The following is a 27783-nucleotide window of genomic DNA, read 5'->3' on the forward strand; positions in this document are numbered from 1 at the left end:
GATAGCACTAACTTGCAGTAACATCAGAAATTACTGATCTTCTGCTGGCTGGACTACTGTGAGGCCAGAAAGGAAGGACATGGAAGAAATTCTCTATTTTCAGGCACACAGTAAAAACATGATCTTTACTTCAACATACGCTGACAGAGCAAGATATTGCTCTTAAGACACCCGACAGGCTTCTGTATAGAACTCCACAGGACAGGCCACCACATAAGAATGAAAAATAAAAGCATTTTCAATACAGTGACTTTGATTGCCTTCGTGTCTCCCTTTCTCCACCTTCTGGCTAGACCCAGAATAGCTTCAAAGAACAAAAGAACTGAGGAATTTGGTGTCCCTCCCTTTCCACACGCACACAGAATTTAAATGAAAGACATTTCTAAGAATTTCAACACCGATTTAACCATCACGTTGTAAACATCAGTTTGAACTTTCAAGAGCTGTTTGCTGCAAATGTGCAGTCTTCTTAAAGCTACTTCAAAATTAGAAAGTGCTTTACTGGTCTGGTAAATAAGCAAATCTGAAACAACCAAAGAGCCCCAAATTCTGAAGTGTTATGTCTCACAAGGAAGGAAAAACAACAAATACAGACAGAAAGCATTTTCTTGGTTGTAGCCTATTCTTCTACTATGCCTCATAGAGATAAACACAAACAGAAACAGTAAAAGCATTCTTCCCTCAGGGATAAACTACTGTGCTCAAAAGCCTCTTCAACTCCACAAAGAAAAAGATCAAAGCAGCGAATAGTAGTACTGGAATATCAGTGTAATTTTGCCTGGGACAACTTAACATACACAGAATCATGAAAAACACGTTCCCTGCCACATGCGACATATTTATTATGAAGATACATCAGAACTGTGCTGTTGCCTGGCTAAAGCAGAGATGATAATGGCAAGGTAGTTCAGCTAATATTCTGCTTTCATATCCCCTAGCAACTAATTACGGAGCAGCACAGTGACCTTACAGCATGCTAAGCTCCCAGCTGGTATCAGACAGCAGTTCCAGCACCTGGTTGAGGGGAAGGAGGAGGAGCAACTGCGAAAGCCATCATTGAACACAAAATCCCATTCTTAAATCACTGGTGAGCAGCCTCCTCTGTGCCTGGCCATGTTTTTACTCCTGTCCACAGGATGAGCACGGGCGTATGATTTGGCAGACAGGTACAATTCCCTGCCCCAGCCTTACCCAAGTCCTCCATGGTTTATATCAGATAGCTACGGCCTCTGTCTGACCAGGAACTGCAGAGCTGAGAAGATGGTGGCATTCAGCAGCACACGTTTCACCAGACAAAGGATAGGCTTCAGGCTCTGTGCAGGAGCACACACCTCATGCGTTGCTCCAAAAACAGAGTGCCACCAAAACAAAGGAAATGGGAGCACAGCTATGATGGCAGTACTGCACTGACGCAGGTGAACTCCTCCACCAGAGGCAAAAGCTTCCACCAATTGCTGCTGAATTTGGAAACACACTCAACAAAATCCCATGTGGGTCTCTTGCTACAGGTACCATGTAAATACCTCACGTTAGACTCCACAAGATGAATACCACATCACCGTTCTCTCACAACAGCAGTGTCCGTGCCAAGTTCAGAGAAAATCACTGGAGGCTCAAGATTTAGTAGATTTAGTTCGCTTTGTCTTACAGAGTGATAGAAACAGAAGCAGATGCAATACATGAGTCATCCATCCACCAGCAAAGGAAAACCAAAGGCCATTCTAAAGGTACTGGGAAATCCTGGCTACATGCAGGACTATGAGGCCCAAAGCAAATCAGATACACAGGTCAGTGTGTACAACATAAAGGCATTTAGGCTGTCACCAGGCTGTGCATTTTACCTACTTAAGTACTCCAACTTATACAATGCAATAGCACTTCCATATAAATATCAGTGCTGTGGAAAGACTCAACCACAAGCACCCTTCATCACTGTGGAACACCATACTTACAACATGAAGTCCTGTTCCCAGCAGGGTTGATCACCTCGCACAGCTACTGTCGTGCTCTTCACATTTTGCACTTTCAGGGTCACATAGGTATTGAATTTATCTGGAGAATGGGAAACAAAAAGTTATCTCCTCACATAAGTGCAACATTGCAAGGTTCTTAGCCCATACACTGCACCTCAAGGAACCCAAAATGAAAAGTCCATTTGCATGGACACTGAGTTAGGGACCCAGGATGTTTCTTACTTCACGTTAGGATGATTTTTACCTACCATCAAATTTTCAATCACAGTTTCTTAGAAATTCATGCAGAAACAAATAAAAACACTCAATTAAGCACTTCCAGAAAGTCAGGGACAAAGAAAGAGTAAAAGCCTGAAAAACAGACACTTTGTGTATAAAGATGCTGTAACTGAAATACAGACAACAGGAAGAGAAGACAGCCTGAAGGAACAGGGCCCATCATGCAGACTGAAAAACAAACTTGCAAAACATACAAGCAAGAAGCAGTTGGACTGAGTATATATATCATCTCTTCCCTTCTGACCCAACTGCTCTCCTAGTTCCAAACTGGTTTTCCACCCATGAGTCTACAAAGAACTTCACAGACCAGTCCACAGCAGAAAGAAAATGCAGTGATTTATGACAAATGTGCTAAAACTGGTATGTCAGCTGGTTTAAGCAATATAGATAAGAACCAGATTACACTCACATTTCGGCAAGCTTTGTTTAGATGTTTTGCTTTTTATTTTAAATCTGCAGAAAAAGCCTGGAACACTTTTTCCTAATGGCTGCTATATTTTTGCTAATAAAACCAAAAGCAGCCAAGCACAGACATGTACGAAGTTTGAATATCAGTATCCAAGAGCAAACAAATTCCTTTTTAAGAGGTGTTACAACCCCAGAACTATCTATCGGTTTAATAAAGCCTGGAACAAGACATGTGCTACATAGCTGGAAAGCAGTGCACATATTTTAATACTTCAGTGTTCTGCTATATTTATTCTCAGCATAAGACAGATCACAGTCGATTTCCATACTGTCAAAATTTGCATGCATTATTGTTGCAGGTTATTATAACATGTCCCAGCATATAGTTTCAAATACCCTAACGGAAATCGAGGAATGAGAAACTACATGACCCAGAAGCTTAGGAAGAAGTGGAAGTCATTGAAAGTCAGATTCCCTCATATCTAGATACATCACTTGCATCTTCACGGGACACTGGACTTGTCAGTGAAATCACACGCTTCAGCTGAGTTGAACCTAGCCTGCAAGACACAGCCATGAGCAGGCTTCTTGATTACAGAAAGGATAAGGTACACCTATCTTCCTTCCAATCTTGGCACTCTGCTTTCCTTGCATGGAAATTCAAGGTTGGTGCACACGCAGATCTTGACCTGACATGGTGTATAGACAAAGAGATCTGGAAAACTTTCTGCTATAACCTGAGGACAGCTAGATCAAGATAATAAACCTGAACAAATAAGTCATGAATACAGCTGTGTAATTGCTTCAGATATAAACATCTGAGTAGGTGTTATTCCAAAGGCAAACTGCTTATTCTTTTGTAAACTGCACATCAAATTTCATTCAATAAACGTGTCTGCCTGCTAAGGGATTCCTTGATAGCTACTGAACCGTAGTGAAATAGCTGCCTAGACTGTAAATTTTGGGTGTCACCAGCTGTTTGTTTTTATTTTATTACATAGACACAAAACCTAGCAGATGGGATTTCACTTCCAAGCAGGGCCATTATGGACTGCGACATAAGAGAATGAATCAATTCTGAGACACCATCAGCAACCCTGATCAGGATCAAGGTGGTACTGAATCTACACAGGCATGCACCAGTTCTGCTTGGCAGACATTCTAATATCCTGGTTTTAACAGGGTTTTTTTAACATCCTTCAACAGAGGAAGGATGAGAGGAAAAGGACATGGTGGGGTGGGAATTGGTGACAGTAAAGGAACATCTTTGCTCACCCATCACCTGGTCAAGTGAGCAGGTAGGTCCTTAGCACTGTGACACCAGGTCACAGCCTTAAGCCTTGTATTACCTCAGGCTGCCTGGACTCTCAGGGTAGATTCTGTCACCCCTGAGGAGAACATAGAGGAGCCGAGAGGAGGTAGATGAAACTGGAGTGAGCAACGTGAGCAGGAGAGAGGGAATAGGTATCCTATCGTTGTGAACAAGCAGCAGAGCATGGCTTACCTGGTGGTCCCTGGAGTTTAGCTTTCTTTACTGTAAAGAAAAATAAAAAGAAAAGAGGCTATTAGTGATTTGTCGTGCTACAGTCAGAGTCAAAGTGTCGCAGGGCTTCACATTAATAGGACAACACCCCAGCTGAGTCCTGGTAGCTGGAAATCCGTACTCATTTTAACGGTTTAAGAGATACAGAGAGAAAAACCTCTTCTGCACCCCATATCACCTCTCTAACTCGACGCATTTAAAGAATAATCACAGAATTACTGTTTGGGAAGCAATATCATATTCCTAACACACAGCAATTTCAAAACCAGTCCTTTGCAAACAGAAGTTACTGAAGCTTAGCAAGGCGTCCTTTCTTGCCACCTCACTTGCAAAGTTACTCTAGAAGAAATTAACATTTCTTTATAAACAAAGATTCTCTCCTAACAACGCAGAGCAGAATTCCAACCACAACTGCCTGAATAGTAGCTCTATAGAAGGCTGTCTGTAAATCAAATTAACCCACTATGCCAAACAAGCAGCAATTTAAACTCAAATGTCGCTCTTCCTCTGATTATTTAATTCCAGGACAGTATTTATCAAAACAATGGTTAAAACAGCAGTGGTTCCTATCTCATCAGATGGAGAAGGCCCATGTCTAGTGGAGCTTTTGTTTACCTTTCTCTTTTGCAAGCCCATATCCTCACTGGTATTACTAAGTGTGAGAAGGCATCTCTAGGCTAAAGCTAGTTTTCCCAGTGGAAAACCAACACTAAGAAGAAAACATTTAACAAGCTAGGAAGCACAATACACCAGAGAGCAAAAGTATTTAAAAACTGGCATAGTGAGGTTTCCTCCAGAAAATAGAGCACACAAAACTTACTAAAGGCTCACAGGGTCTAACTTCCAAAACAAATGCTCTGGAAAGACACATTAAAAAATAAGAATTAAATAAAATGATGCACAGAGCTGCCATGGAGTGTGATGCTGCTGAACACCCTTGTTATTTGAGACATTTTCTTTTGCAAGCATTTTCAGTGCAGGTGGATGTTTCCATGAAGGAAACACTGTACCAGATACAGGATGAACAAGAAGCATCTCAGCAGAAGCCAGAAGAGCTACAGCTTTTACAAATACTGCCAAGGCCCACATGCCTTTAGGTGCAAAATAAACAGGTTCATTTTCTCCCAGGTTCAGGGCCTGAAGCATTCCTGATGCCAAACCTAATGGGGCAAGCAAAACATACAATGGTGGGGGCAAGTGTTCCTGCTGATTGAAGATGCAGATTCCTTTTTAATCTCCAAATCAACCAGCCTGTTTAACCACTGAGAACAGGCAAATCCACCTTCTAGGTGCCTGTGGATTCCACACAAAAACAGGCATTTCATGAAATACTGCCGTTGAGTAGGCAGACACCAGCTCACACCTGATCCTCCCCTCTCCCTTCCTTTGCAAGAGGCAGGAGACAAAGGCACCAATGCATGTGCTTGAGGGAAGGGGATGCCCAGTAAACTTCAGCAGATCCCTCTCCCTGTTGGTATCAAGCACCGTTGCTGTTAGGGAAGCAGAGGCAACCCGTGTGGAAATTCAACTTTATTTGTCAAAAAAACAGCCAGGGTGGGCCAATGGCTCCTAGACAGAGAGAGGAGATGATGTCTCTGCAGCAAATGATATGCAAACTAAGAGAGAGATGCTGTCTGTAGTCTGGACCCCTAAGTATTTAGGTTCATTTGATGAAAGGCAGCAAATCTGGCAATGCCTTGGCATGCTGAAAAGGGCGCCTCCAAGGGGCTTCAGCAAGAGCCATTCCAGGACTCACAGAAACAGGGATGGTATCTGAGACAGCATCAAGGATGAATAATGATCACAAGCCTGCTACAAACTCACACAAGAACGTGTTCTATCTCCAGTAACTACGAAGAATGAACCCCATGCATGTGGACAATCTGCACGTAGTAAGTTACACCTTCAGCAGCAGAAGCATGTAAGTGTGTGCTGGATCACACTCATCTCACCAGTACTCCTTTGCTCTATCCGCATGTTTACACAGTGTGACCAAAAATGCTCCCAAGAAAAGCAACTTGGACATGTTTTAATTTTGTCAGCCCACCAGAAACACTTCTTATGGGTGTGTGTAAAAATCACTGCAAAGGTACAGCTCCCATGATATCGCAGGATCAGGACTGGCCATGAGAAGCGCAAGGTTTCCCCACACAACAGGAGTTCAGAGCTGGAAGGAGCTGTTAAGACATTGCCAAGACCCTGTTTTGCAGCACAGGGAATTCACAGGTAGGGTGTAACATGCAGCACGGCACGCAACATGCCACTGCTGAAGGACCACAGTAAGGGTAGTTTCCCTAGGGAAACTTTTGTACCCACACCTGCTCCTTCTGTCTACTTAGACCTCCTCTATGCTAAGTGCTTAAGAAAGAACACAAAGGACTAATGAAGTCGTGAAGAAGCCAGACCTATTAACAGTTAATTACAGTGCTGCAACAAAGGCTGAAAACTCATTGCTACTCCAGGGCAGGAGGCTGAAATCAAGCCATGTGAAACAGTACATCTTATAAAATAAAACCTGTATCACAAAAGGAGGAAGTTCTGTAACACTCAGCAACACCAAGTTTTACAGATACATCTGTCTCTGTGTTGCCACAAAGTAAAATCCTGAAGACAAAAGTCAGTCAAAGGTTCAGATGAGAGATTTCCTGACTCATTCCATTTATCCCATAGGCACCTCTGGCCAAGCTGCATTTTTAAGCTATCTGGATGTGCTAAATCCCATTCAGTTTCAAATGGCTCCTCTCACCAAACTGGGCAGCACAGAAAGTCAATCCATTCTGAGGCAAACACTGAACTACCCTGAACCATAATCCTCCTACACCACCAGAAACACCCTATGTGAAAGACACCAGGGTGAGACTGAATATGATGGAAAATTAGAAAGGAAAGTGAGACCTAGGCTTTGCACTGCCCTGTACGAGCAATACATAGTACAGATGCACAGAGATGCACCTGCTCTCACTGTGCACACAAAGACTCATTCAATCACTAAGACTCAGGCATATCAGAGACGCAGCTATTACACCTCAGTTCAAGGAGCTATTAGAAGGCAGATGGGTTGTGCTGAAATAACCAGATGCAAATTAGACAGACAGATATAAAAGCAATGAAAATTGATGTAAACATTCAATTCATCCAGAGATATTTTTTTCCTCTGTGAATCTCTCATCATTTTGGTGTTACTTTAAATAAAGAGACAAGGAGAAATTAAGTTGAAGTGTTGCCTGCAACTTGAAAGAAAAAGCTACAAAAGGATTTCCAGATGCTCTATAGCTGTCAGTTACAGAAGGCTGGAGAGTCAGACAGACTCCTGAAGATCAGGAAAAGAAAACATAAGCCAGAGATTGAAAAAAAAAGGTCCAGAATCATTGTGGAAGTGTGGAAAAACAACAGCATAACGTATATCAGAGTATTCTTAAACTCAGTTCTACAGAGAAATTCTTGCTATCCACTTATTTTTCAATCTGAGGGACAATTCTTTTCCTGACTAGGTGCTCCATACACCAGCAAGAGAATTAAAATCAAGCATGCCAGATTACTGAGGTTCAGACAACACACTGCCCAAACCTCTTAAGCAGGAGCACACTCGTATTCAGTTAAGGGAACCTGGGTGTTCTCAATATCTGCAGATTCAAGACTACCTTTAACATCTGCCTACAAATCAGAGGGATGCAGACACATGGAATGCCTGAACAGATGGCCAAAAGATGACATCCTAACTAAATCCAGCACATGACTTATGAGCTGGTCGCTCGCGACACTACCAAAACAACTACGTCCTTACACATGTAAGTGCCATGGAGGGGCTGTGGGAGAAATCAGAAGAATTAAAGGAAGCAGTTTAATTAGTGCTGTTAAAGAAATGCAGTGCGGAAAGCATTCATCGTGCACTTTCACGACCAGCAATTTGACAAAGAGCTTCCTCTTCCCTGTGAAATGAATGCTCTGTTAATGTGTTTTCGAGAACACTTCCAACTTCTACAGTAACTGACCCCAGCTGAACAGCACAATCAATACATATTTCCATTTCACTCTGTGCTTTTTCCATCTTTCCCAGGTGCTCAGACTTCTGTGCACAGTGATAGGCAGCACTAGGTGCAAAGGTTGCTTAAGCAACATAAATAAGAGACCACAGCAAGCTGCTCATACTGCCCAAGACTAAGCCAGCACACTAAATTCACAGTCTGCATGCCTGGCAGCGCACACAGAAGAGAGGAGAATCACTTCTGCTAGGGAAGCGCTGGCTAAGCAGTGCTCCAGCCCTTCAGGTCCATTCTGTGGCAGAGTCTTGGCAGTAATTTTGCTGTGTGAGCCTTGCACTAGCAGCTATAGCACATGTATTCATTGCAGAGCCAGTCACCACCTCTGAAACCTGTTTACAAAACCCACAACAGGCTGGCATGTGGCACAAGACTGACACATTTAACAAGGACTGGTGCGTCCCTGGGGATCCAGCCCTGACACACAGGGACTTCTCCCTTCCCAGAAATCAAAACATTTGATATGCACAGCCCCCACACATCCTCACCTCCCACCTGAGGGCGAGGAACTTTCCCACCACCTGAACCCAAAAGGTGCCCCAGGCTGGAGGAAACAGAAGCCATACAGTGATCTGAACCCTGATTTTAACTCAGGTCACTGTTTTGTTTTGCATGATCCCTGTAAAAGCCCACCAACATCAGAGGTGCACTACTAAATGCAATTGTATGTGCCAAAGCAGAACAGCAGTACTGACTATGCTATGAAACTCTTCTCATAACCTCGTAACTCTAAGAAAGAACTGGATGAAACAGCAGTTTAATGGTTTTCCAAGCCTGTTACGAAGAGCTGACATGTTACAGCCACCTTGGTATTCCCAGTCTCAAGCAGGTACAAAAAGAAAGGCTCCACTGCATACTCATACATTCAGAAGGTAAAGATATCCCTGAACTAGCTCAGAGAAGGCATAATTAAGGGTAATTGCACAGGAAGCCCAGGGACCCACCAGCCTCACTCAGCAGCACCCCAACAGCCTCTGCTGAAACTACAGAGCCCAATGCAGGGTCTACTCAGGCTCCATCTCCTCCTTAGTAGCAGAGCCTACTGAGCTGGGGTCCTTAATGCAGCCCAGAGATTCATTCAGCCCCAGGGGCCACTGAGACACAAGAGGCTGAAGTCACATTTACTACTTTATACTTTGTTTTTCTGCCAGGGAAAACAAGCCACTGTTCTACATATGAACACTGTTCCACTCCAAGCAGGGAAAAGAGCACTTTATGCCCCAGCCCAAATGACGTGATGGAAACACTGCGGGTACCTACAGACATAAAAGCTGAGACTGCATTCACAGTTGTTGCCTGATGTGAAGGGAGGGCTGGGCTGACCAGAGAACTCCTTTGATGCCAGAAGGAAGAGCCACTGCAAAATGGCTCCTGCCAGAGAACAGGAACATAGCACAGATTTCCATCAGTACCTGATGAACTAAGGTTGTAAGGGCGCAATTATTTTGACTTGGTACCTGAAACAGCCCTTCAAAAATCCATCACCCATTTGACTGAAACAGCTGAGAAGGAATCCAGATAGCTTCAGCAGCAAGCCATTAGTACTGCTAAATTCACCTCAACTGAACCAAGAGATTGATCTGCTTTAATAAGTAGCCCAGAATAAATCGAATGGACTTAATAAGAGTTTATTAATTTTTAATAGTTCATCAAAATGAAAAGACAAAAGAAATAAAACAACAAAAAAAAAAAAAACAAAAAAAAAAATGCTTTTACATTACAGTTCCCACTGATGTAGCAAAGAGCTTTCTTCAATGTGACCATTCTAAATGCCCACAGGACAACTTGACTCACCTGAGAAAGGCCTTGGGAACCACATCAAACAAAGGAGAGGCATGCTACCTTCAGCAACCAACCACATTTAAAAAGCATCTATCCATCACTCTTGGACGCTTCTCAGGAAGGGGGTTGGGGCAAGAGAGAGATTCTATTCTGTTGCCTGTGGTAGAGAATTGATCTACCCAAGGGATTTCCATTCTGACAGATGTCTTGAGAATGAATTAGAATCCCTCCTAATTCGCATGAATTAGCATCTTCCTGCTCAGATGATCTGCAAATTCATTACCCTGTCCAGAGACACACAAAGCTACTAAGTTTATTTGATTTACAATACAATTTCCAACAAACAGCTTTCTACCAGTCACTCCAGCCTTTCTGCCCACTGGACAGTGACTGATAGCAGCTGGCACATGTGTGGCTGTTTGGAAGGGTTTTCCAAATTGCTGTGCTAAGAGGAAACACTCTAATACTAACGCCATTCAACTTCAGCACCACTTCATACAGAAAATACAGGAAAGCAGTACATAAGTAAACATCCCAATAACCGTCCATGCAGCCAAACCTCACTAGAAGCTCCACTATTCATCTGTAAATTCTCAGATCAGTTAAGACTCAGGGCCTGCATGCACAGAAGTGTTGCAACCCACAGACAGATAGTACCCCCCTCATTTTCCTCCATAGCCCATACACCCCATAATTTGTGGCTGACAGACATTTCCAGTCCCAATGGATCACTGCAGCTACTGCCTGGTTCTGCTTGCTGAGCTTCACCCCAGCATTTGTTTCTTGCCAGGATTTTCACAGCCCCAGGCTCAGCATCCCACCACCTGTATGGGCCAAACTTTGTTGAGCAAAGTGCTGAAATCTACCCAGAAAAGCCTAGCTTTTATAAATCATTCTCTTGTATAAAGCTCTATTACTACCATAGCCCATGGGCATCAAAGCGACTAGCACAGTGGCAGAGTATCTGGAGTATTCCCCACTGTTTTGTTCACATGAAGGTGAACAACAACATGATGGCCAATCTGCATAAAACTGAGCAAATACTCAGTTAATATAATGTGCTGAGCCACTATCTCATTAAATTGTCTAATTAAAGGTACATCTGACTATTTTGCTCAATCATCAAGTCTGGTCACCCTGGTTAACTAGGTAATTTTACACCTCCTCAGCTCAGATTTTGCATAAAACATGGAAAATCAGGTCAGATTTTGCATAAAACATGGTAAGTGTGCACAGCACAGCTAAGCTCGCATCAAAGATTCATAATGTTCCACTTTTTCCACCCTTACCAAAGGTACTAGATAAACAGAGGAAATTAAAAACCTTGGTAGGACACCCTTCCTGGCAGCTGCAAACACTGCAGTCAAAACCATATTCTCACACTATATCTGGAACAGGGGACCAACTTCGGAGCCACTTTGGTAAGGGTTAATTGGGGCTTTGGGGGTTGCTCTTTTTCAGTAAAACCCAGTCCTCATCAGCAAGACAAGCCTTCTCTTCAAATATCCTAATTCTCTGAAAGGTACTTCATGCAACAGAAAGGGTGCCTATTCAATTTACTTTCTGCAGTGGCTTAATGTAGTAGGCAGTTAATGTAAGTAATCTTCTAAACACGTTCAATGACAAATCACATTCAGACAGTTAAGAGAGACATCTGGGCCTTGCTTACACATTAATCTGTTACCAGATTTGATTTGACACACTGACTTAGCACTACACAGGTTTTCAACCTCCTGAACTGAGGAGTTTTATATGCATTCTTGTTTGTTGCTTAGCTCAAGAACTCACCTACCTGAAATACTGCTTGAAATATTTCAGCAATAGAAATTCACAGATAAACAAAATGATAAATAACAATTTAAAAAAATTACAAAAACAGTACTGCAGAAGATATGCCATGGGAAATGCTGCTGTGAACCTGTATCTCAGAGAAACACAAACTGAAAACAAAGCATCTTACTAGGAGAATATAGGACATGGAAAATGGAACTGAAACTATACATATAACTTGTAGAAAGCAACTGTGACAGGAACAAAATGCAAGAGGAAAACTAAAGAGGTCTGTAGCTGGTCCCTTCCCTGACATTAGGATAGACATCAGATTGCTCTTCCAAAACCCAGAGCATCCCTCATCTCTCAATTTGCAATGGATACGGTGATCCTACTAAAAAGCTAACACAGAACAGGATCTACACTGGAAAAATACAATCGATATACCATGACCATTAGGTACTGCAAAAGGATTCCAGCATGTTAAAAGCCTCAGGAGATCTTACCAATAAAACGCTTAAAAACATTGACCAGTTATTTTGTAAAACACAGCTCAAATTATTATTACATTAAGCATTAGCATTTAGTGAAACTTCTGCTTTGCAGTAAGGAAGCTGCAATTCACTTACAGCTGATCCCAGAAAAACCTTCCTCTGCATTACAGTAGGAAGCATTCAATTGATTTCAGGTAAACAGCAGCTGAAATAAGCTTGACAATTATTGTTTCTTCTGTCTGGAGAGAGAGGAAAAGGAAGAAAGGGGGGGGAAAAAAAAAAAAAAAGGCATATTCATGAACTCAGCCAAAAAAAGCCAGAAACAGATGCTGGGAAGCAGTAAGGAAAGTAGGAACATACAAGCCTTGAACTTTACAACCTCCTGAAACAGATTAGTACTGCCAGTTAATCCAGAGTGCCAACAGCCCATAAAATATTTTCCAGCTTTCACATTAAATATACTTGGGAATGGAAGAACTGCAGAAGCTTCTACTTCCAGGCAGCTTGTGTGGTTAAACACTGCACTGGAGAGAGGAGGCAGCAGTTTGAAAAGTAGAACATGTTGCACTGGAATTCCCAACACCAGGACACTCTTTCAGGAATTCCCATTACTGCAGATGCTCTTTCAGGCTACAGGGCTATCTATGTCCATTTCTCCTGCCTGCATGGTCCCACAGTTCGGCTGGCAGGCAGGCAGTCACAGGACACTTCCCCAGCCAACACAAAGCAGATCAATTCATTAAGCTCAAGTCACCTTTCAGGTAACTAGAACAAGCTGAAAACCACAAGCCATCTTCTGCACACCTTAGGACTTGCTGGAATGACAGCCTTCCAGTGCCCAAACAAAAGTATTTCCTCTAGCAATGCACCTCATTGTCATCCTTAAATGCTGCACAGAAAAGCTCCAGTTGTCAAGAGCCCCACAGCCTGAGCTGGAATACAAGGTGCTTCAAAGATACACCAAGTCTGTGTGCTGCTCTCCAAAAAAGCCCTTTACTTCCTAACTCACCTTCCAACTTATCTGACAATAATCATGATCTTAATGCAAACCGACAAGTTAATTCTAGTGAGGCAAGAGCCAGTATACTCAGATACTTACTTAGAATTGTGCTCTGCTTTTTCATAACCTCTCCACTGACATGTTAACACATACCCAAAACATAACTTCACTCCTACCTGCCACCTCAACATCTGTTTGCAAGTCAAAACTCAAGGCCCATGCTCTGAGACACAGTTTGTGGAGCACTCCAGCTACTTTCAGATGGTTTTCTTCACCAATGAAGGACCTGGAAGTGTCAGTTCTGCTGCCTTATTTCTCCAGCAAGAACTGCAACGAAGTCACAACAAGAGTGTTCACAAATGATACTCCCCACAAAGACATTTCTGCCATCTCACAGACGTTTGCTTCGAGGTTACTGCCTCTCCCTCACCAGCACCATGACAGATTTGTCAGTCAGATTTGTAATCCACTGTTCCCAAATGCCATTTGTTTAAGCAAGGCTGACAGTCCCACTGCTCAAACTGGGTGCTGTAATTCCCCAAGAGCCACTCTAGCATCAGTGACAGTCCCACACCCGGGTCCCAGACCAGATGTCTCCTGCCTTGCTGACCAAGGGGCCCTTTGCACACCTTCCGCAGGAGTCTGTGCTAAGAGAGGTCTTACCACTATGGGAAGGGCTGCAGTGCTAGCCGCTTTAGCCTGGCATCTTGTCCATACAAACACCTAGACAGTTCCTAGGAAACAGCAAGGCAGCAGTATCTACTCCTTACATTAATATGCCCCCAGCTTCTAAGCTTAGGACCCAGAGGTGGCATTTTTGGAAGCAGCGTTTCACACAGTCTGTTTTACTATCAAATCTCCTCTATTCCCAATATAACCACAACTTAAGGTTGCCAACGGCCAACCTAAGGTGCATTCCACTCCGATATTTCTTCAACAGCAAGGAGGAGCACACACTTCACATAGCTGGTTTCACAATTTAGATTCTTTGCTATACATGTTTGCTGACACCTTTTTTAAAGTAGGAAGACAACACAAGCAAACTTATTTGACTCTCCACTGAGAAGAAAGAGACTGTCACTCATAAGGAGAGGCAAGATGCTTTGCTACCTGTTTGACAGAGCAAATAGACGTACCTAGCACAGGCAGGTGAGCATCACCTCCAATTGATTGGTCTAGATCAGTTACATTTTCCTTGAGAAGTGAGAAAACAAGCACATATACAGATGTTTTGTTTTGTGATTACACACCAAGAGACGATGCCTTTGTCCAAAGGTTGCTTTCCAAGTGGGATGGGGAAACAGAGTATGGTGATAGAGAAACTGATTTGATACTATTTGTGTAACAGGACAGCTTTTAAACCAAAAGGAAACCAAGAAGGTAGTCAACTTCCCTGATTCTATAGGACAGCTCCATCTACGTACATTTACCATTCACACACCAGCACCAGTTGCTAAAAAACAGATAGAAATCTTCTGAAACCTTGGCTGACCAACACAGACACGCTGCTGAAGATACACTGAAGTTCTTGCTCAGCAGGTGCTTTGAACTGAGCAGTGAGGACAGGAACAAAATCTCTTATTCAAATCACAGAGATTATGAGAGGTTAATCCTGACACTGGCAACATGGACAGCGCTGTCAGGCGACCTGGTTCCCCCACCAAGAGGTGAATTAAGCAGTAATCCAAGCTGCCTCTTCCCTCAAATACCCTGTTGCAGCCTTCATTTTATTACTAAAAGAGCAGTTCGGGTGTTTTTTGGAGTGAGTTACTGGAGTGTATTGTGAGGACTGGAGTGAGTTACTGAGTTAGTGATTCTCTGACAAAACGTATTCTGATAGACCATGCTTTTTGCTCACTTTGCTTTAAGGTGTTCCCCACAGGTTACAGATTTCTCCTGAACTTCTGTTTTATGATCAGAAGAGACAGCAACTTCACTCCTGAATCTGACCCTGAATAGGAAAAAAGAATATACATCCATCAAATCTTTCAGAATTTTTAGATATAGAAGATAAACAATACTGGGCAGAGAATAAAGGAGGCTTCCAATTTTCAGTGGCATAAGTTATCCTTCTTTCAAGCTCTGTAAGGTTCAGGAATACATTATTTTAAGCGAGTGGAAATGCCTTAATTGAGTAAGGGAACAAAACCCACGCTACTTAATTTTACACAAACCAGACTTCAACTCATATATGCCCCCAGCTTTCAAAGACTAAGGAAATATGCATAATGAAAGCCACATCCTTGCACCAGAAGGCAGGAAAAGAGACAGACTGATAACGTATTAAGTCTGCTGGGAGCCAGTCTGAGTAGGTAACCTGACTTTCCTGACAAACCAATGGTTCAGCTAGATTATAGGAAAAACTTCAGTGTGAAAAAGAAAACCCCACAAAACCAAAAACCCCAAAACTGAACATAACAAACAAAAGCCAAAGAGGAGAAAATAAAAATAAATTAAGAAAACCCAAACCTCATTCAGCAACCAGATCAGTAGAAAAAATCATTTGTTTAGGTTGTTTTGGTTTTTATTTTGAAAACAAGATACACCTCTCACATCTTTGCAGAATAATTTCCTCCAAGACACAAAGCATATGCAGCTGCGTTGTACATACAGGCAAAAGGCCAGTTAAGTTATTTGTATCTTGCCAGAGTTACTAGGTCAAATCACACAGACTGGTCATGGCAAGGTAACAGCTGCTAGAAGACACATTTATTCCTTGGCACCAAACAAGGAATGAAAAACAGGAATTACAGACAGAACAACTTGTGTGCTTTCCCTTCGGCTGGCATGTGCTTCTCTTCTCAAGTCAACAAGAACACTGAAGTCATCTGTACAGAATCCTGAGTGACTCAGGTTTCTACACTCCCTGTTCAAACTTAGTTCAAACAAGATGCACCCTGGAACAAGAGATGCTGACTAATCACACCAGACATGATTGCCACCTAATCACAGCCCTGGGATATTTTCTGGTAGTTTTGATTTGAGTTACAGGATTGCAATCAATCAACCAACTGGAACAGGGGTTACTTGTCAAGCAGGACTGAGTACCAGCTTGCCCTGAAAAGCATTGAGGTAAAAACTGATATTAGCAAATATCTCTGTTCAACTTCAGAAGTCTAGCATATTCACCAAAAGAGAAACTCAATCAAAGCAACAGCACATTCATGGTGGATTCAGTAACTCCTTACTTACCCTTTTTAAAGGCAAAATCATCCCACTATACTACTGCAAATGATAAGCTTCCAGAAAAAAACAGCACCAGTGTTTTCCTGTACCAAATAAAGAAGCAGGACTGGTCTAGTTTAAAAACCAGTTTTAAGGAAATATTGTGTTACTTAAATATTTAATTGCTTGAGTTCACAAACCAGAGAAAAGATTAATATCTAGAAGACAGAAATAAGCTGACTATGAGCATTAAGAATGAATAAAAGAACTGTTCAGGATACGAGTTACCAATGGCTCGATGTCTGGCCGGACACGAGTAACGAGTGGTGTCCCTCAGGGATCGGTGTTGGGACCGGTCTTGTTCAACATCTTTCTCGGTGACATGGAAGGGGCAATGGGTGTAAACTGGAGCATAGGAAGTTCCACGTTAACATCAGGAAGAACTTCTTTACTGTAAGAGTGACAGAGCACTGGAACAGGTTGCCCAGGGGGTTGTGGAGTCTCCTACACTGGAGATATTCAAGGCCCGCCTGGACAAGTTCCTGTGTGATGTACTGTAGGTTACCCTGCTCTTGTGGGGGGGTTGGACTAGATGATCTTTTGAGGTCCCTTCCAACCCTTGGGATTCTGTGATTCTGTGATTCTGTGACAGTGGGATTGAGTGCGCCCTCAGCAAGTTTGCCGATGACACCAAGCTGTGTGGTTCGGTTGTTACGCTGCAGGGAAGGGATGCCATCCAGAGGGACCTTAACACACTTGTGAGGTGGGCTGATGCCAGCCTTACGAAGTTCAACCATGACAAGTGCAAGGTCCTACACCTGGGTCGGAGCAATCCCAGGCACAGCTACAGGTTGGGCAGAGAAGAGATTCAGAGCGGCCCTGTGGAGAAGGACTTAGGGGTGCTGGTCGATGAGAAAATGAACATGAGCCGGTTTCAGTGTGTGCTTGCAGCTCAGAAAGCCAACCGTATCCTGGGCTGCATCAAAAGGAGCGTGACCAGCAGGTCGAAATAGGTGATCCTGCCCCTCTACTCTGCTCTTGTGAGACCTCACCTGGAGCATTGTGTGCAGTTCTGGTGTCCTCAACATAAAAAGGACATGGAACTGTTGGAACAAGTCCAGAGGAGGCCACGAGGATGATCAGGGGACTGGAGCACCTCCCGTATGAAGACAGGCTGAGGAAGTTGGGGCTGTTCAGCCTGGAGAAGAGAAGGCTGCGTGGAGACCTCAGAGCAGCCTTCCAGTACCTGAAGGGGGCCTATAGGGATGCTGGGGAGGGACTCTTCGTCAGGGACTGTAGTGACAGGACAAGGGGTAACGGGTTAAAACTGAAACAGGGGAAGTTTAGATTGGATATAAGGAGGAAATTCTTTCCTGTTAGGGTGGTGAGACACTGGAATGGGTTGCCCAGGGAAGCTGTGAGTGCTCCATCCCTGGCAGTGTTCAAGGCCAGGTTGGATGAAGCCTTGTGTGGGATGGTTTAGTGTGAGGTGCCCCTGCCTATGGCAGGGGGGTTGGAACTAGATGATCTTGAGGTCCTTTCCAACCCTAACTATTCTATGATTCTATTCTATGATTCTATGAATCAAAGTCCCAGGCAGGAACAGAAGATCTAACAGAACACTGCAGAATAATTCTTTGGCAGCCTGAGTTTACTCAGCATTCACAAACTGCCCACACAACACTGGTCCCTGGGGGACACACACAAATTGTAGAAATAGGAAACTGCAGTTAGATTGGCAGCAACATTTTTGCATTGCTTATGTCGGTTTGGGGTTTTTTGCTTATGCTCTTGGGACATTAATCACTTACAGTATCCCTCAAGAAGAAAGCTGAAAATGATGGTTTGGGTGTGCTTGGGTTTTTTAAGTTAAGTTTGTAAAGACAGAGTATGTTTTATGAAATCCAGCCTGGAGACTGCCACCCAAGCAAGCACATGAGTTTAACTCCATCTGGGAGAAGCACCCGAATGGCTGCTCCCCATGGCAGTTATACAGCATGTGAAAGAGCTGAGTCTCTCAAACATATCAGCACTCAGCTGCCAATACTTTTGTTTTAACACAACATGTATAGAGAGAACTGAACCACAACCAGGTCTTACTAACAACAAGCGTTATTCACGAGACTGTTCTCCTGAAACCAATGCTGTTTGCTTGCATTTGGGTCTCCATAAAAATTAAAGAGAAAAATCCACCAGGCTATTCCATTAGAATGAAAACCATTAAATGAAATAAACAGGCTTAGGTAACAATTGAGCATGAGCAAGTTCCCTTACATGTAGTTTGGAGTTTTTAATCATTAAAATTTTTAACTAAGCAAGATGCTACATCAAAACTTTACCTTAACATTCGATTATCTATAGCAAATAGTTGTCATAGCAGTAATTCACATCCTAACAAAGTTAGTGCTGTGAGGATCATAGGACTGGAAGAGCCCTTTGGGGTCACCACCTCTAATGTTGGCTCTCCAATCACCTGTACCACTTTAGGACATTCAAAATCACTCCTGACTTCTAGCTTACACTTCAATTAATGGCACACTTCTACCTTCTGTACCTTACGTCAACACTATCCTCACCCATGTTTAATTTCCTGATGGTCTTAATGGACAGAAGTCACATATCCCATTAATTTATGTTTATCAGCACCATGGCGCTGATTCATCAGGTATCTCCAACACCTCTCCTTTCACTCAGCTTTGCATTTTTCAGAAATTCTTATCATTTGCATTTAAGGACAACAGCTCTTCCACATAATATAAACACATTTTCATTATTGCTGTCCGCAGGGTCATTGAATCCTTCATACATTATATTTATCTACATCCAAGCTGGTTGTGCGATTATGACTTGTCATAAAATGAACATTGACACACACATTCCTCCCTTTCTTACCATGACATAAGTGGAAGACATCTATCTGCTTCTCCCACCAGTTCTCTGTACACTTTACATGGCTTTTGTCAATTCCTATTTTCTTCAGAAAGAAATACCTGGCATGGTGATTTGTAAGATCCTATGAAAGTGCACACAGATGTATACTTTCAACTAGAAAGAGGTCATCCCAATAAAGTCTTCCTCTTTTATATTTTATATCCTGTATTTTATATCCTGTGACCTTCCACATTGCTTTCTCCAGTCTATAAAGTTTTTATTATTCCCTCTTTAAAATTTTAAACCTCGCATACTATCACTGTTTTGCCTGCTATGGAAGATCCATACTCACCCATTATCATCACCCATCTCCTAATCTTCCCATCAACCCACAGACACCACCTTTCATGTTCTCCAGTTAGGCAATGCCACTGCTTGCTTACAGCGGGAGTTAAACTTCTGCTAAGAGAGTTCAGATTCCAAGTGCTGCATGTTTTAGCACTCTGGGCTACAGATTACCAGACTCAAATTCTAGGTGTTAAAAGTTTTGCTCCTACCCCATATATATCTGTGCATTATTTTCAGTGTCATCCTCTTAAGAGATATTTCTTACAGTTCAGGAATCACATCCAGATCATCTTTACCCAACTCCCTGTCCCTATGCATAGCAGTATCAGTTCCTTCATTGGCAAGACAAGGTGTCTCTCCTTTCCATGTGACCAAAGCACCTTCTGTTATTTGTTTTAATACCCTTTGCAACATGTCACCTTGTCTGCCGAGGTGATATCCACAGCCTTAGCCTTGAACTTCCTGATCCTCAAGGCACACCTCCCATTACAAACTGATTTTTGCCCACACCTCTCACAGGTTCTGTGTTTGCTCACCAGATCCCGGCACAATGATCAGGTGAATCATCAGCTCTGGGGTTATTTCCTAGGTGGAGTCTCTTCTGTTATTTGAGATGCTAATATTTACCCCTGTAGCTTCACTGTATTTCATGCCTTCCCCACTATCCATGCTTCTCGCTTCACCAGAAAGCTTCTTCAGTCTCGTTAGTGGCTGACAGCTGTCGGTCTACAAGTTTATCTGTTTAACTTATTACTTTAAGTTGTGATCACTGAAACCAAGTTCACTTCTAAGCCCAGCTTCCCTGAAGCATCTTCTGTGATTTTTAAAGGTACAGTTTAACATTTTACAGTTTCACAGGGTTTTTTTTAAGTCTACAGTTAACTCCATCAGTTTTATGGCTCCAGTGTCACTATCTGATGACGTAACTGCCAGATAAAACAGTCCTCTGTACCTAGTCATCAACAGCATTCATTCTCTGGTGTGGGGAGTTACGTCTCTCACAGTGACAATACCCAGAGGTACTTCCCTATAACCATATTACAAGATTTCTACCCACATTTAAATCCTGGACTACGTGCTGCAGATCTCCCGTGCTACCACAGAAAAACCTCTGATCAGCTCTTCCCAATGCAATTTCAGCCCAGCTGGTTCTCCTTTATCCACATTAATGCTGCTTTACAATTCTACATCACCAACAGAGTGGAATTTTCCCAGTCACCTTTATTCCTCTCTTTCTAGAACAGGACATCCCCTCCAACATCTCTGCTTCCTTCATAACCCCTACTCCTCATGGCTGCTGCTAACTCTGAGGGCTCATTCCCAGTCCTACACCAACAGCCCCCCTTCATACCACTTTAAATCACAAGCTCCCCACTCTGCTTTATAACATTAATGTGTTTGCACCCTCCTGGAAATAGATTCAACACTACTAATTAAATTGCTTTTCACTGTTTACTTTATGTAACTGTGTCACTTGTCATTTCAGGACCATGTAATCCCTATTTCATCACAACACCATCTCTTTCCTGATGCTCTATGATTAAAAAAGAATACAATGCATATACATGGGGCTAATTCATCTGTATTCAGACTTCTACCAACTGCAGCTCTGCTCCAATAAAGCCTGAACACACTTTTATATCTTTGACAAAAGTGTCAAACCAGTAACTTCAAACTCAAGTTTACAACGGAAGTAAAAGGTTTGTTGGTAGAGCTCTGTTAAACCATGCTCCTCCAACCCAGGCAAGGCGTTAACAAAACACAGATTTAACACTGCGATCTGGTAAGTCATGGCACGTCTTGATCTCTTTCCAGCCCTGGGAAAATATGTAAACACTTGTCATTCTAGTCGGATTAGTCATAATACAACATCCACGTACCTCTCTACTCAAGTAACAGACATTACCAAACTCCATCCTTCTGAATCCTTAAGTACTCACAGAGCACGGAACACAAATTTCATAATATATTCTCCAATCTAAGGAAACGCAAACCAACTTCTGCTGTTATGATGATGAAGCTAGAACACCAGTTGAGTCTAAAAAGCATAGATTTGTCCCATATGATGACGACATAAAGCTGCCAAAACTACAGAAAATCCTTCATCGATTTTGATTCAGAATCTGATATCTTTCTAGAAGACTCTACCTTGTTATACTAAAAAAATACTATGTCCTACATCTGGTATGTCCTGCATATTAGATTATTACAACAATCCAGTCTGCCCTTATAACTATAGAGTTTATAAGCAGTTAATCTCCTAAAAAAAATCTCCTACTAAAATGGAGCATACACAGACTCCACTTACTTAATTTGATATATCAAAATCTAATAAAATTTTCCACACTCAGCAAGTTATATCAGGTAGAAAAGGCTGAAATAAAATTACTGTTTCACATCCATTTTTCCCTCCCCACCAATCCATACCCACGTTGTGTGCCAAATTCAAGATATACACTACAAGTTTAGGTTCAGATCAGGAGTGCAAGGTTGGGGGATGTTTGATCCAGAAAATATCAAGTATTTATTTCATTAAAACAAGACTTCATTAATCTATGAAATGCATTATGATTTCAGTAGCATCAGAACTCCAAAAGCAAAAAATTAAGGCAGTCTCAGCTTTCTAGTAGCTTATGGCCCCCCAGACTCTGGAAGACGAGCCACATGAAGTGTGCCTTCCACAGACGCCAAATAATCTTAGAAAGAACACCATCTGCTCGCCTTTAAAGAATTCTCATGATGAAGAATAACTCCTGAAATTGGCAAGGTGTACAAAATGTGTGTAGCAGTTTACCCAGCAGTCAAATTCCTTCCTCACCCACAAGGTGATAAGCAACCCTGGCATTATCTCCATTTGTGTCTGGTTTTCCTGGCTCCATAAGAAAAAGTAGTTATTAAACATTTCCAGAATCTACAGACTGTAGATCTCAGGCATATAATGGCAGTCACAACAATCCACAGGGACTTCATTTGCAAAGGACTACGGTTGTCACAAAAGAAGACTTCGTGACAACTAAATGTGAATCATCACAGGTACTGGAAATCTGAAGTCCCTGGACATTTCCTGAACACGTGTTCTGAGGTTCATACAACCCCCAGGAAAGGGAAATGTCTCTAAAGGGTTTCTCTTTAGAAACTGAAATAATTATGTATTCATATATGAATATATATGAATGCAAAGCATTCAACACTGTCCCACACAACATCCTTGTCTATAAATTGGAGAGATATCAATTTGATAGATGGACCACTCGGTGGATACAGAACTGGCTGGAGTTGCAGTCAATGGCTCAATGTCCGGCTGGACACCAGTAACGAGCGGTGTCCCTCAGGGATCGGTGTTGGGACCGGTCTTGTTCAACACCTTTGTGGGTGACATGGACAGTGGGATTGAGTGCACCCTCAGCAAGTTTGCCAATGACACCAAGCTGTGTGGTTCAGTTGATACACTGGAGGGAAGGGATGCCATCCAGAGGGACCTTGACATGCTTGCAAGGTGGGCTGACGCCAACCTCATGGAGTTTAACCACAACAAGTGCAAGGTCCTACACCTGGGTCAGAGCAATCTCAGGCACAGCTACAGGTTGGGTAGAGAAGAGATTCAGATCAGCCCTGAAAAGAAGGACTTGGGGGTGCTGGTCGATGAGAAAATGAACATGAGCCGGCTGCAGTGTGCGCTCGCAGCCCAGAAACCAACCGTATCCTGGGCTGCATCAAAAGGAGCGTGACCAGCAGGTCGAAGGAGGTGATCCTGCCCCTCTACTCTGCTCTCCTGAGACCTCACCTGGAGTATTGTGTGCAGTTCTGGTGTCCCCAACATAAAAAGGACATGGAACTGTTGGAACAAGTCCAGAGGAGGGCCACGAGGATGACCAGGGGACTGGAGCACCTCCCATATGAAAACAGGCTGAGGAAGTTGGGGCTGTTCAGCCTGGAGAAGAGAAGGCTGCGTGGAGACCTCATAGCAGCCTTCCAGTATCTGAAGGGGGCCTATAGGGATGCTGGAGAGGGACCCCTCATTAGGGACTGTAGTGACAGGACAAGGGGTAATGGGTTAAAACTTAAACAGGGGAAGTTCAAATTGGATGTGAGGAAGAAATTCTTTCCTGTTAGGGTGGTGAGGCACTGGAATCGGTTGCCCAGGGAGGTTGTGAATGCTCCATCCCTGGCAGCGTTAAAGGCAACGTTGGATAAAGCCCTGGGTGGTACTGTTCAGTGTGAGGTGTCCCTGCCCATGGCAGGAGTGTTGGAACTAGATGATCTTAAGGTTCTTTCCAACCCTAACTATTCTATGATGCTACGATTCTATGAATATATATGAATGGATTGATTCCCTGGAAACTGCTATGTTTGCTAAGCAGGTATTTTCAGTTTACAACATAGCTAGAGTAGATTTGACCCAGAGTTTCTTCATGTCTAGCCTTTCCATCACTTCCTGACTATATTCTTCTACGTAACTTCCCCAAGGAAGTTGTGAATGCTCCATCCCTGGTGGTGTTTAAGACCAGGTCGGACAGAGCCTTGGGTAACATGGTTTAGTGTGTTGCCCATGGCAGGAGGGTTGGAACTAGATGATCTCAAGGTCCTTTACAACCCTTACTATTCTATGATTCTATATGAAACAGTTATGAAATATCCTTAAAATATATTTTAAAGCAATTAAAAAAATCCAGAGTGCTCTGACAGAACTCAATTTGCACAGCAGTTTTTGAACAATCTGGTCAAGGATTTGCTGAAAATTAAAAAAAAGCCTTACAGTAAGTAATCTTGTGATACTCCAGATGCCAACAATCAGTACAGAGCAGAATAAAGCATACAGCTCCCTATGCTAGAAGTTTATAAAGCTGTATGTCCTTGGTCAGGCATCCAGTGGCACAAAAACTGAGATAAATCTATGAGAACTCTAAAAATTGCGGTAAGCCAAAAAAAGAGACAAGTCCCATGAAGGGAGAAATCTGCTATCATGGAAGGAGTTCAAGCAACAACTCTTATCTCTTCCCAAGCCAAAAAAGCATCTCCCAGCCCAGGCCTTGGACAACAGCCCTGTATCATCCTCCAGAGCAGGTTTCAGGTGATGCTGTCCCTTCATCAGTTCACACTGCCTTATTTAAGCAAGCTGCATTCCTGCCACAGGGCCTGTATCACTCTGCTGCCATAAAAGCTCACAAGAATGAAAAGTTTAATGGGCCGCCATACTCAGCTCCAAACTCCTGTCCTCAGAAGGGGCCAATAAAGACAACAGCAGGTTAGGTATATGCAGCAGACTTCATCTGGACAGAGGGGTGACCCAAGAAGTCGTGTAATTAATTTTATTTTTTTATTCTGTTTTTTTAATGATGTTTCTTAAACTGAGTATTACCACATTGTTCTGAGCTGAGAAAATAAACATTGAGTGTGTCAATAATCGAAAGTGTAAATCTGCAGTTATCTTAAACCTAATAATTATGTCTCTGTGGTGGAAATGCTGGAGTCTGTTTAGCAGAGCACTTAGCTGTAAAGCATTAAGAGAGTTAAGTCACAGGAGCTTTAAGTAATACGGTTAAAACCAGTATTCCTTAAAGGGACACGGTCAAGGCTGGAAGCCAAACTTCTTTTAAAACACTCCAACAGTTTTAGGCTAGAGATTATCTCAAACAAAGACACCTCCTCTTATCTGTCATCTAACATGCCAACCCAGTCCAATTCACTTTCCATTCATATGGGACATTCAGCTGTGAGGAAATAGGCATGCAAAAAGGGAACAAAACCAAACCAGTGTTTTTATCCCTTTAACATAGTTTCTAACCCACTCACCCAGCCCAGCAATGTTAAAACATTGACAAATTAAGTCTGCCCAACAAAAGTGAATTCTGTGAACAAAGCGCGTGAGGCAACACCTTAATTTAATTCTCTCTCAACACAGGAGTTCCATAAGCTGAAGGTCTCTGGTCCCATGTTGAATGCAGGTAGCTGACTCCCTTACAATTCTGTGTTTAACTGTCATCTGTGAACTCATCACAGAAGACAGCATTAGTCACATAAACACAGCTAAACAGAGAAATGCTGCAGAGTTCATATGCCTACAAGTACTTCCTCAGTTCCTCTAAAATTGGTAAAAAGCATTCCAACTCAAAAACTGTTAACAGGAGAACAACTGTTTTGGATCCACACTACAATTTACTTCTATAAAACAATTATGAAAAAGTTCCCTGCAGTCACTGTGATCAAATCAAATAGAACATGGTGTGCTCAAAGACAATCCCTAGTAACAAAACAGGGACATTTCAGAGGGGGTGAATTTCATAAAGCTAAGGGTATTTATTCAAAAATTTGACTGAGAAGAATGAATTTGAACTGAAACTGTGATACCAGATGCAGGAACCATTTATTCAGAGTTTTTTAGGGGGGCAAAAAGCAACTACTCCTCAAGCAAGAAGTACAGATTTAGACCATTCCACCTCAAATAGCTATAACCCATGGTAAAATAAACAAGAAAGAAACAGTGTCAACACAGGTTGGGTGTAGGAAATTAGCTGCAGGAAGAAGGAAGAGCGTTAAATATAACAAAAACTTATGTTAGAGGAAAAATACACCAATAAGGATATTGCCGTCCCATCCCATTAATTGACTTTACTGCTAATCGTGAAGAAGCAACAGGCATCCACGCCCTGTGCCCATGGGGAGGCAAGTACCTGTGAGACCACATACTTCCAAGCCCATCAATAAGTGAAATGACAGTACATCCAAATGGAAATAATAACAATCAGAAGGGCTAGATAACTGCTACTCAGATGGCAAAGTCTGTAGCCCAGTGACATTTGTTTTCAATGCATCCTGAGAGAATAGAAAACAGGCTCCAAGGAGAACAGGAGGACAGGTACCTACAGACAACAGAGAACACCAGGCAAGTGCCTGAAGTGTCTAACGAGTTGAAGTTTGGACAAAGTGATGCCTACTACTCAAGACCCATTTGGAAAGGCTGATCATGCAGAATTTTTTGACTTGCTAGTCAAACATATGACTTGCTAGTGCAGAATAGCCTCATTAACATGCTAATGACATAATATGGTGGAAAGCCAGGGAAACAGGGCAATGGTTAGCCCCTTGAGACACCAGCCATGATTAGTGGGGGGTCCCATAGCAAATGCCTTCCTTGTTTCAACATTTTTGCTCCTAGAATGGGCATTTGCCATTTATAAAAAAAATCAAGCAAGACACAGCAGCCAGGGAAGAGGCAAATAATATAAGCAGCATTATGCACACTAGCTTAGTCAGGTATAAAGAGGGCCTAAGAGAAAAGAAAAACCATCCAAAATCCTGCTAAATGCATACAGACCTGATCCAAACACCCAGGATATACCTACAGAACAGGAATCCATACCACAGAAAGCATCTGCCAAATTTTACAGGTCACAGTAGAAAAGCAAAATGTTATTTCAGCGAAGTCCTTCGCAAAGATGGCTAATGCACGTAAAGATAAGCACGAGCTGGCAATAGGAATAAAGCAGGGTTTAGTTCTCTGCTTAATGATGATGAGATCAGCACAAGAATACTAAAAGCAATTTTCATTTCTATACAAGCTTTATAAATTTGGTCAGAAAATAAAGACTGCAAAGAAGAGCAAATCCAAGTGTTAAACAGAAACCTTTCAAAATACAGAAGTCCTTCCATCTAACAAGAGACAAGAACAGCAAGTTGCTTTCACACACTTTCACACCAAGGAATGCCAGGTACAAGCTTTAACCTGCCAGAAAGGCAGAGGAAGACCCTATGGCAGCTCCCAATCTGTTCGCAATACCACACAGTGAATTATCTGAAAAAGCCAGAGAGCAAGAAAGAGTTACAAGGCACACTACTCTGGTTTAAGGTCTCTTGGAAAAGCACCAAGAACAGCTTTCACCAATTGATTCAAGTATTTCTCAAAATATTGAGTAAAATCTGATCACAAGACATTAAAAAAAAAAAAAGAGAAAAAGGCAGGAGGAAATTTCAAAGGAAACTTGTACAAGGATCATTTGCCACCAGTCATACGTATTTCACATGCCTCCAAGTCAAATATTTGAAATAAGGTCCTGGATTTAAAAAAAGCAGTCTCGCTTGCCTGGACTTTATACGCCATTATGTAAATTGC

At 42.5% G+C, this 27783-nt stretch overlaps 1 protein-coding gene across 3 annotated transcripts in view; it reads right to left on the reverse strand.

The window, feature by feature from the left end:
* Positions 1 to 27783, reverse strand: part of LOC136004685 (protein unc-13 homolog B) — a 218252-nt gene that overhangs the window by 185112 nt on the left and 5357 nt on the right. For all 3 annotated transcript variants that reach the window (XM_065661417.1, XM_065661416.1, XM_065661414.1), the window contains exons 2-3: positions 4165 to 4194; positions 1953 to 2052 (exon numbers count right to left, since the gene is read on the reverse strand). In XM_065661417.1, the coding sequence (XP_065517489.1) occupies positions 1953 to 2052; positions 4165 to 4194 (130 nt within the window). The remainder of the gene's footprint in view (positions 1 to 1952; positions 2053 to 4164; positions 4195 to 27783) is intronic.

The sequence above is a fragment of the Lathamus discolor genome, chromosome Z, assembly GCF_037157495.1.
Source record: "Lathamus discolor isolate bLatDis1 chromosome Z, bLatDis1.hap1, whole genome shotgun sequence".
NCBI classification, from domain to species: Eukaryota; Metazoa; Chordata; class Aves; order Psittaciformes; family Psittacidae; genus Lathamus; species Lathamus discolor.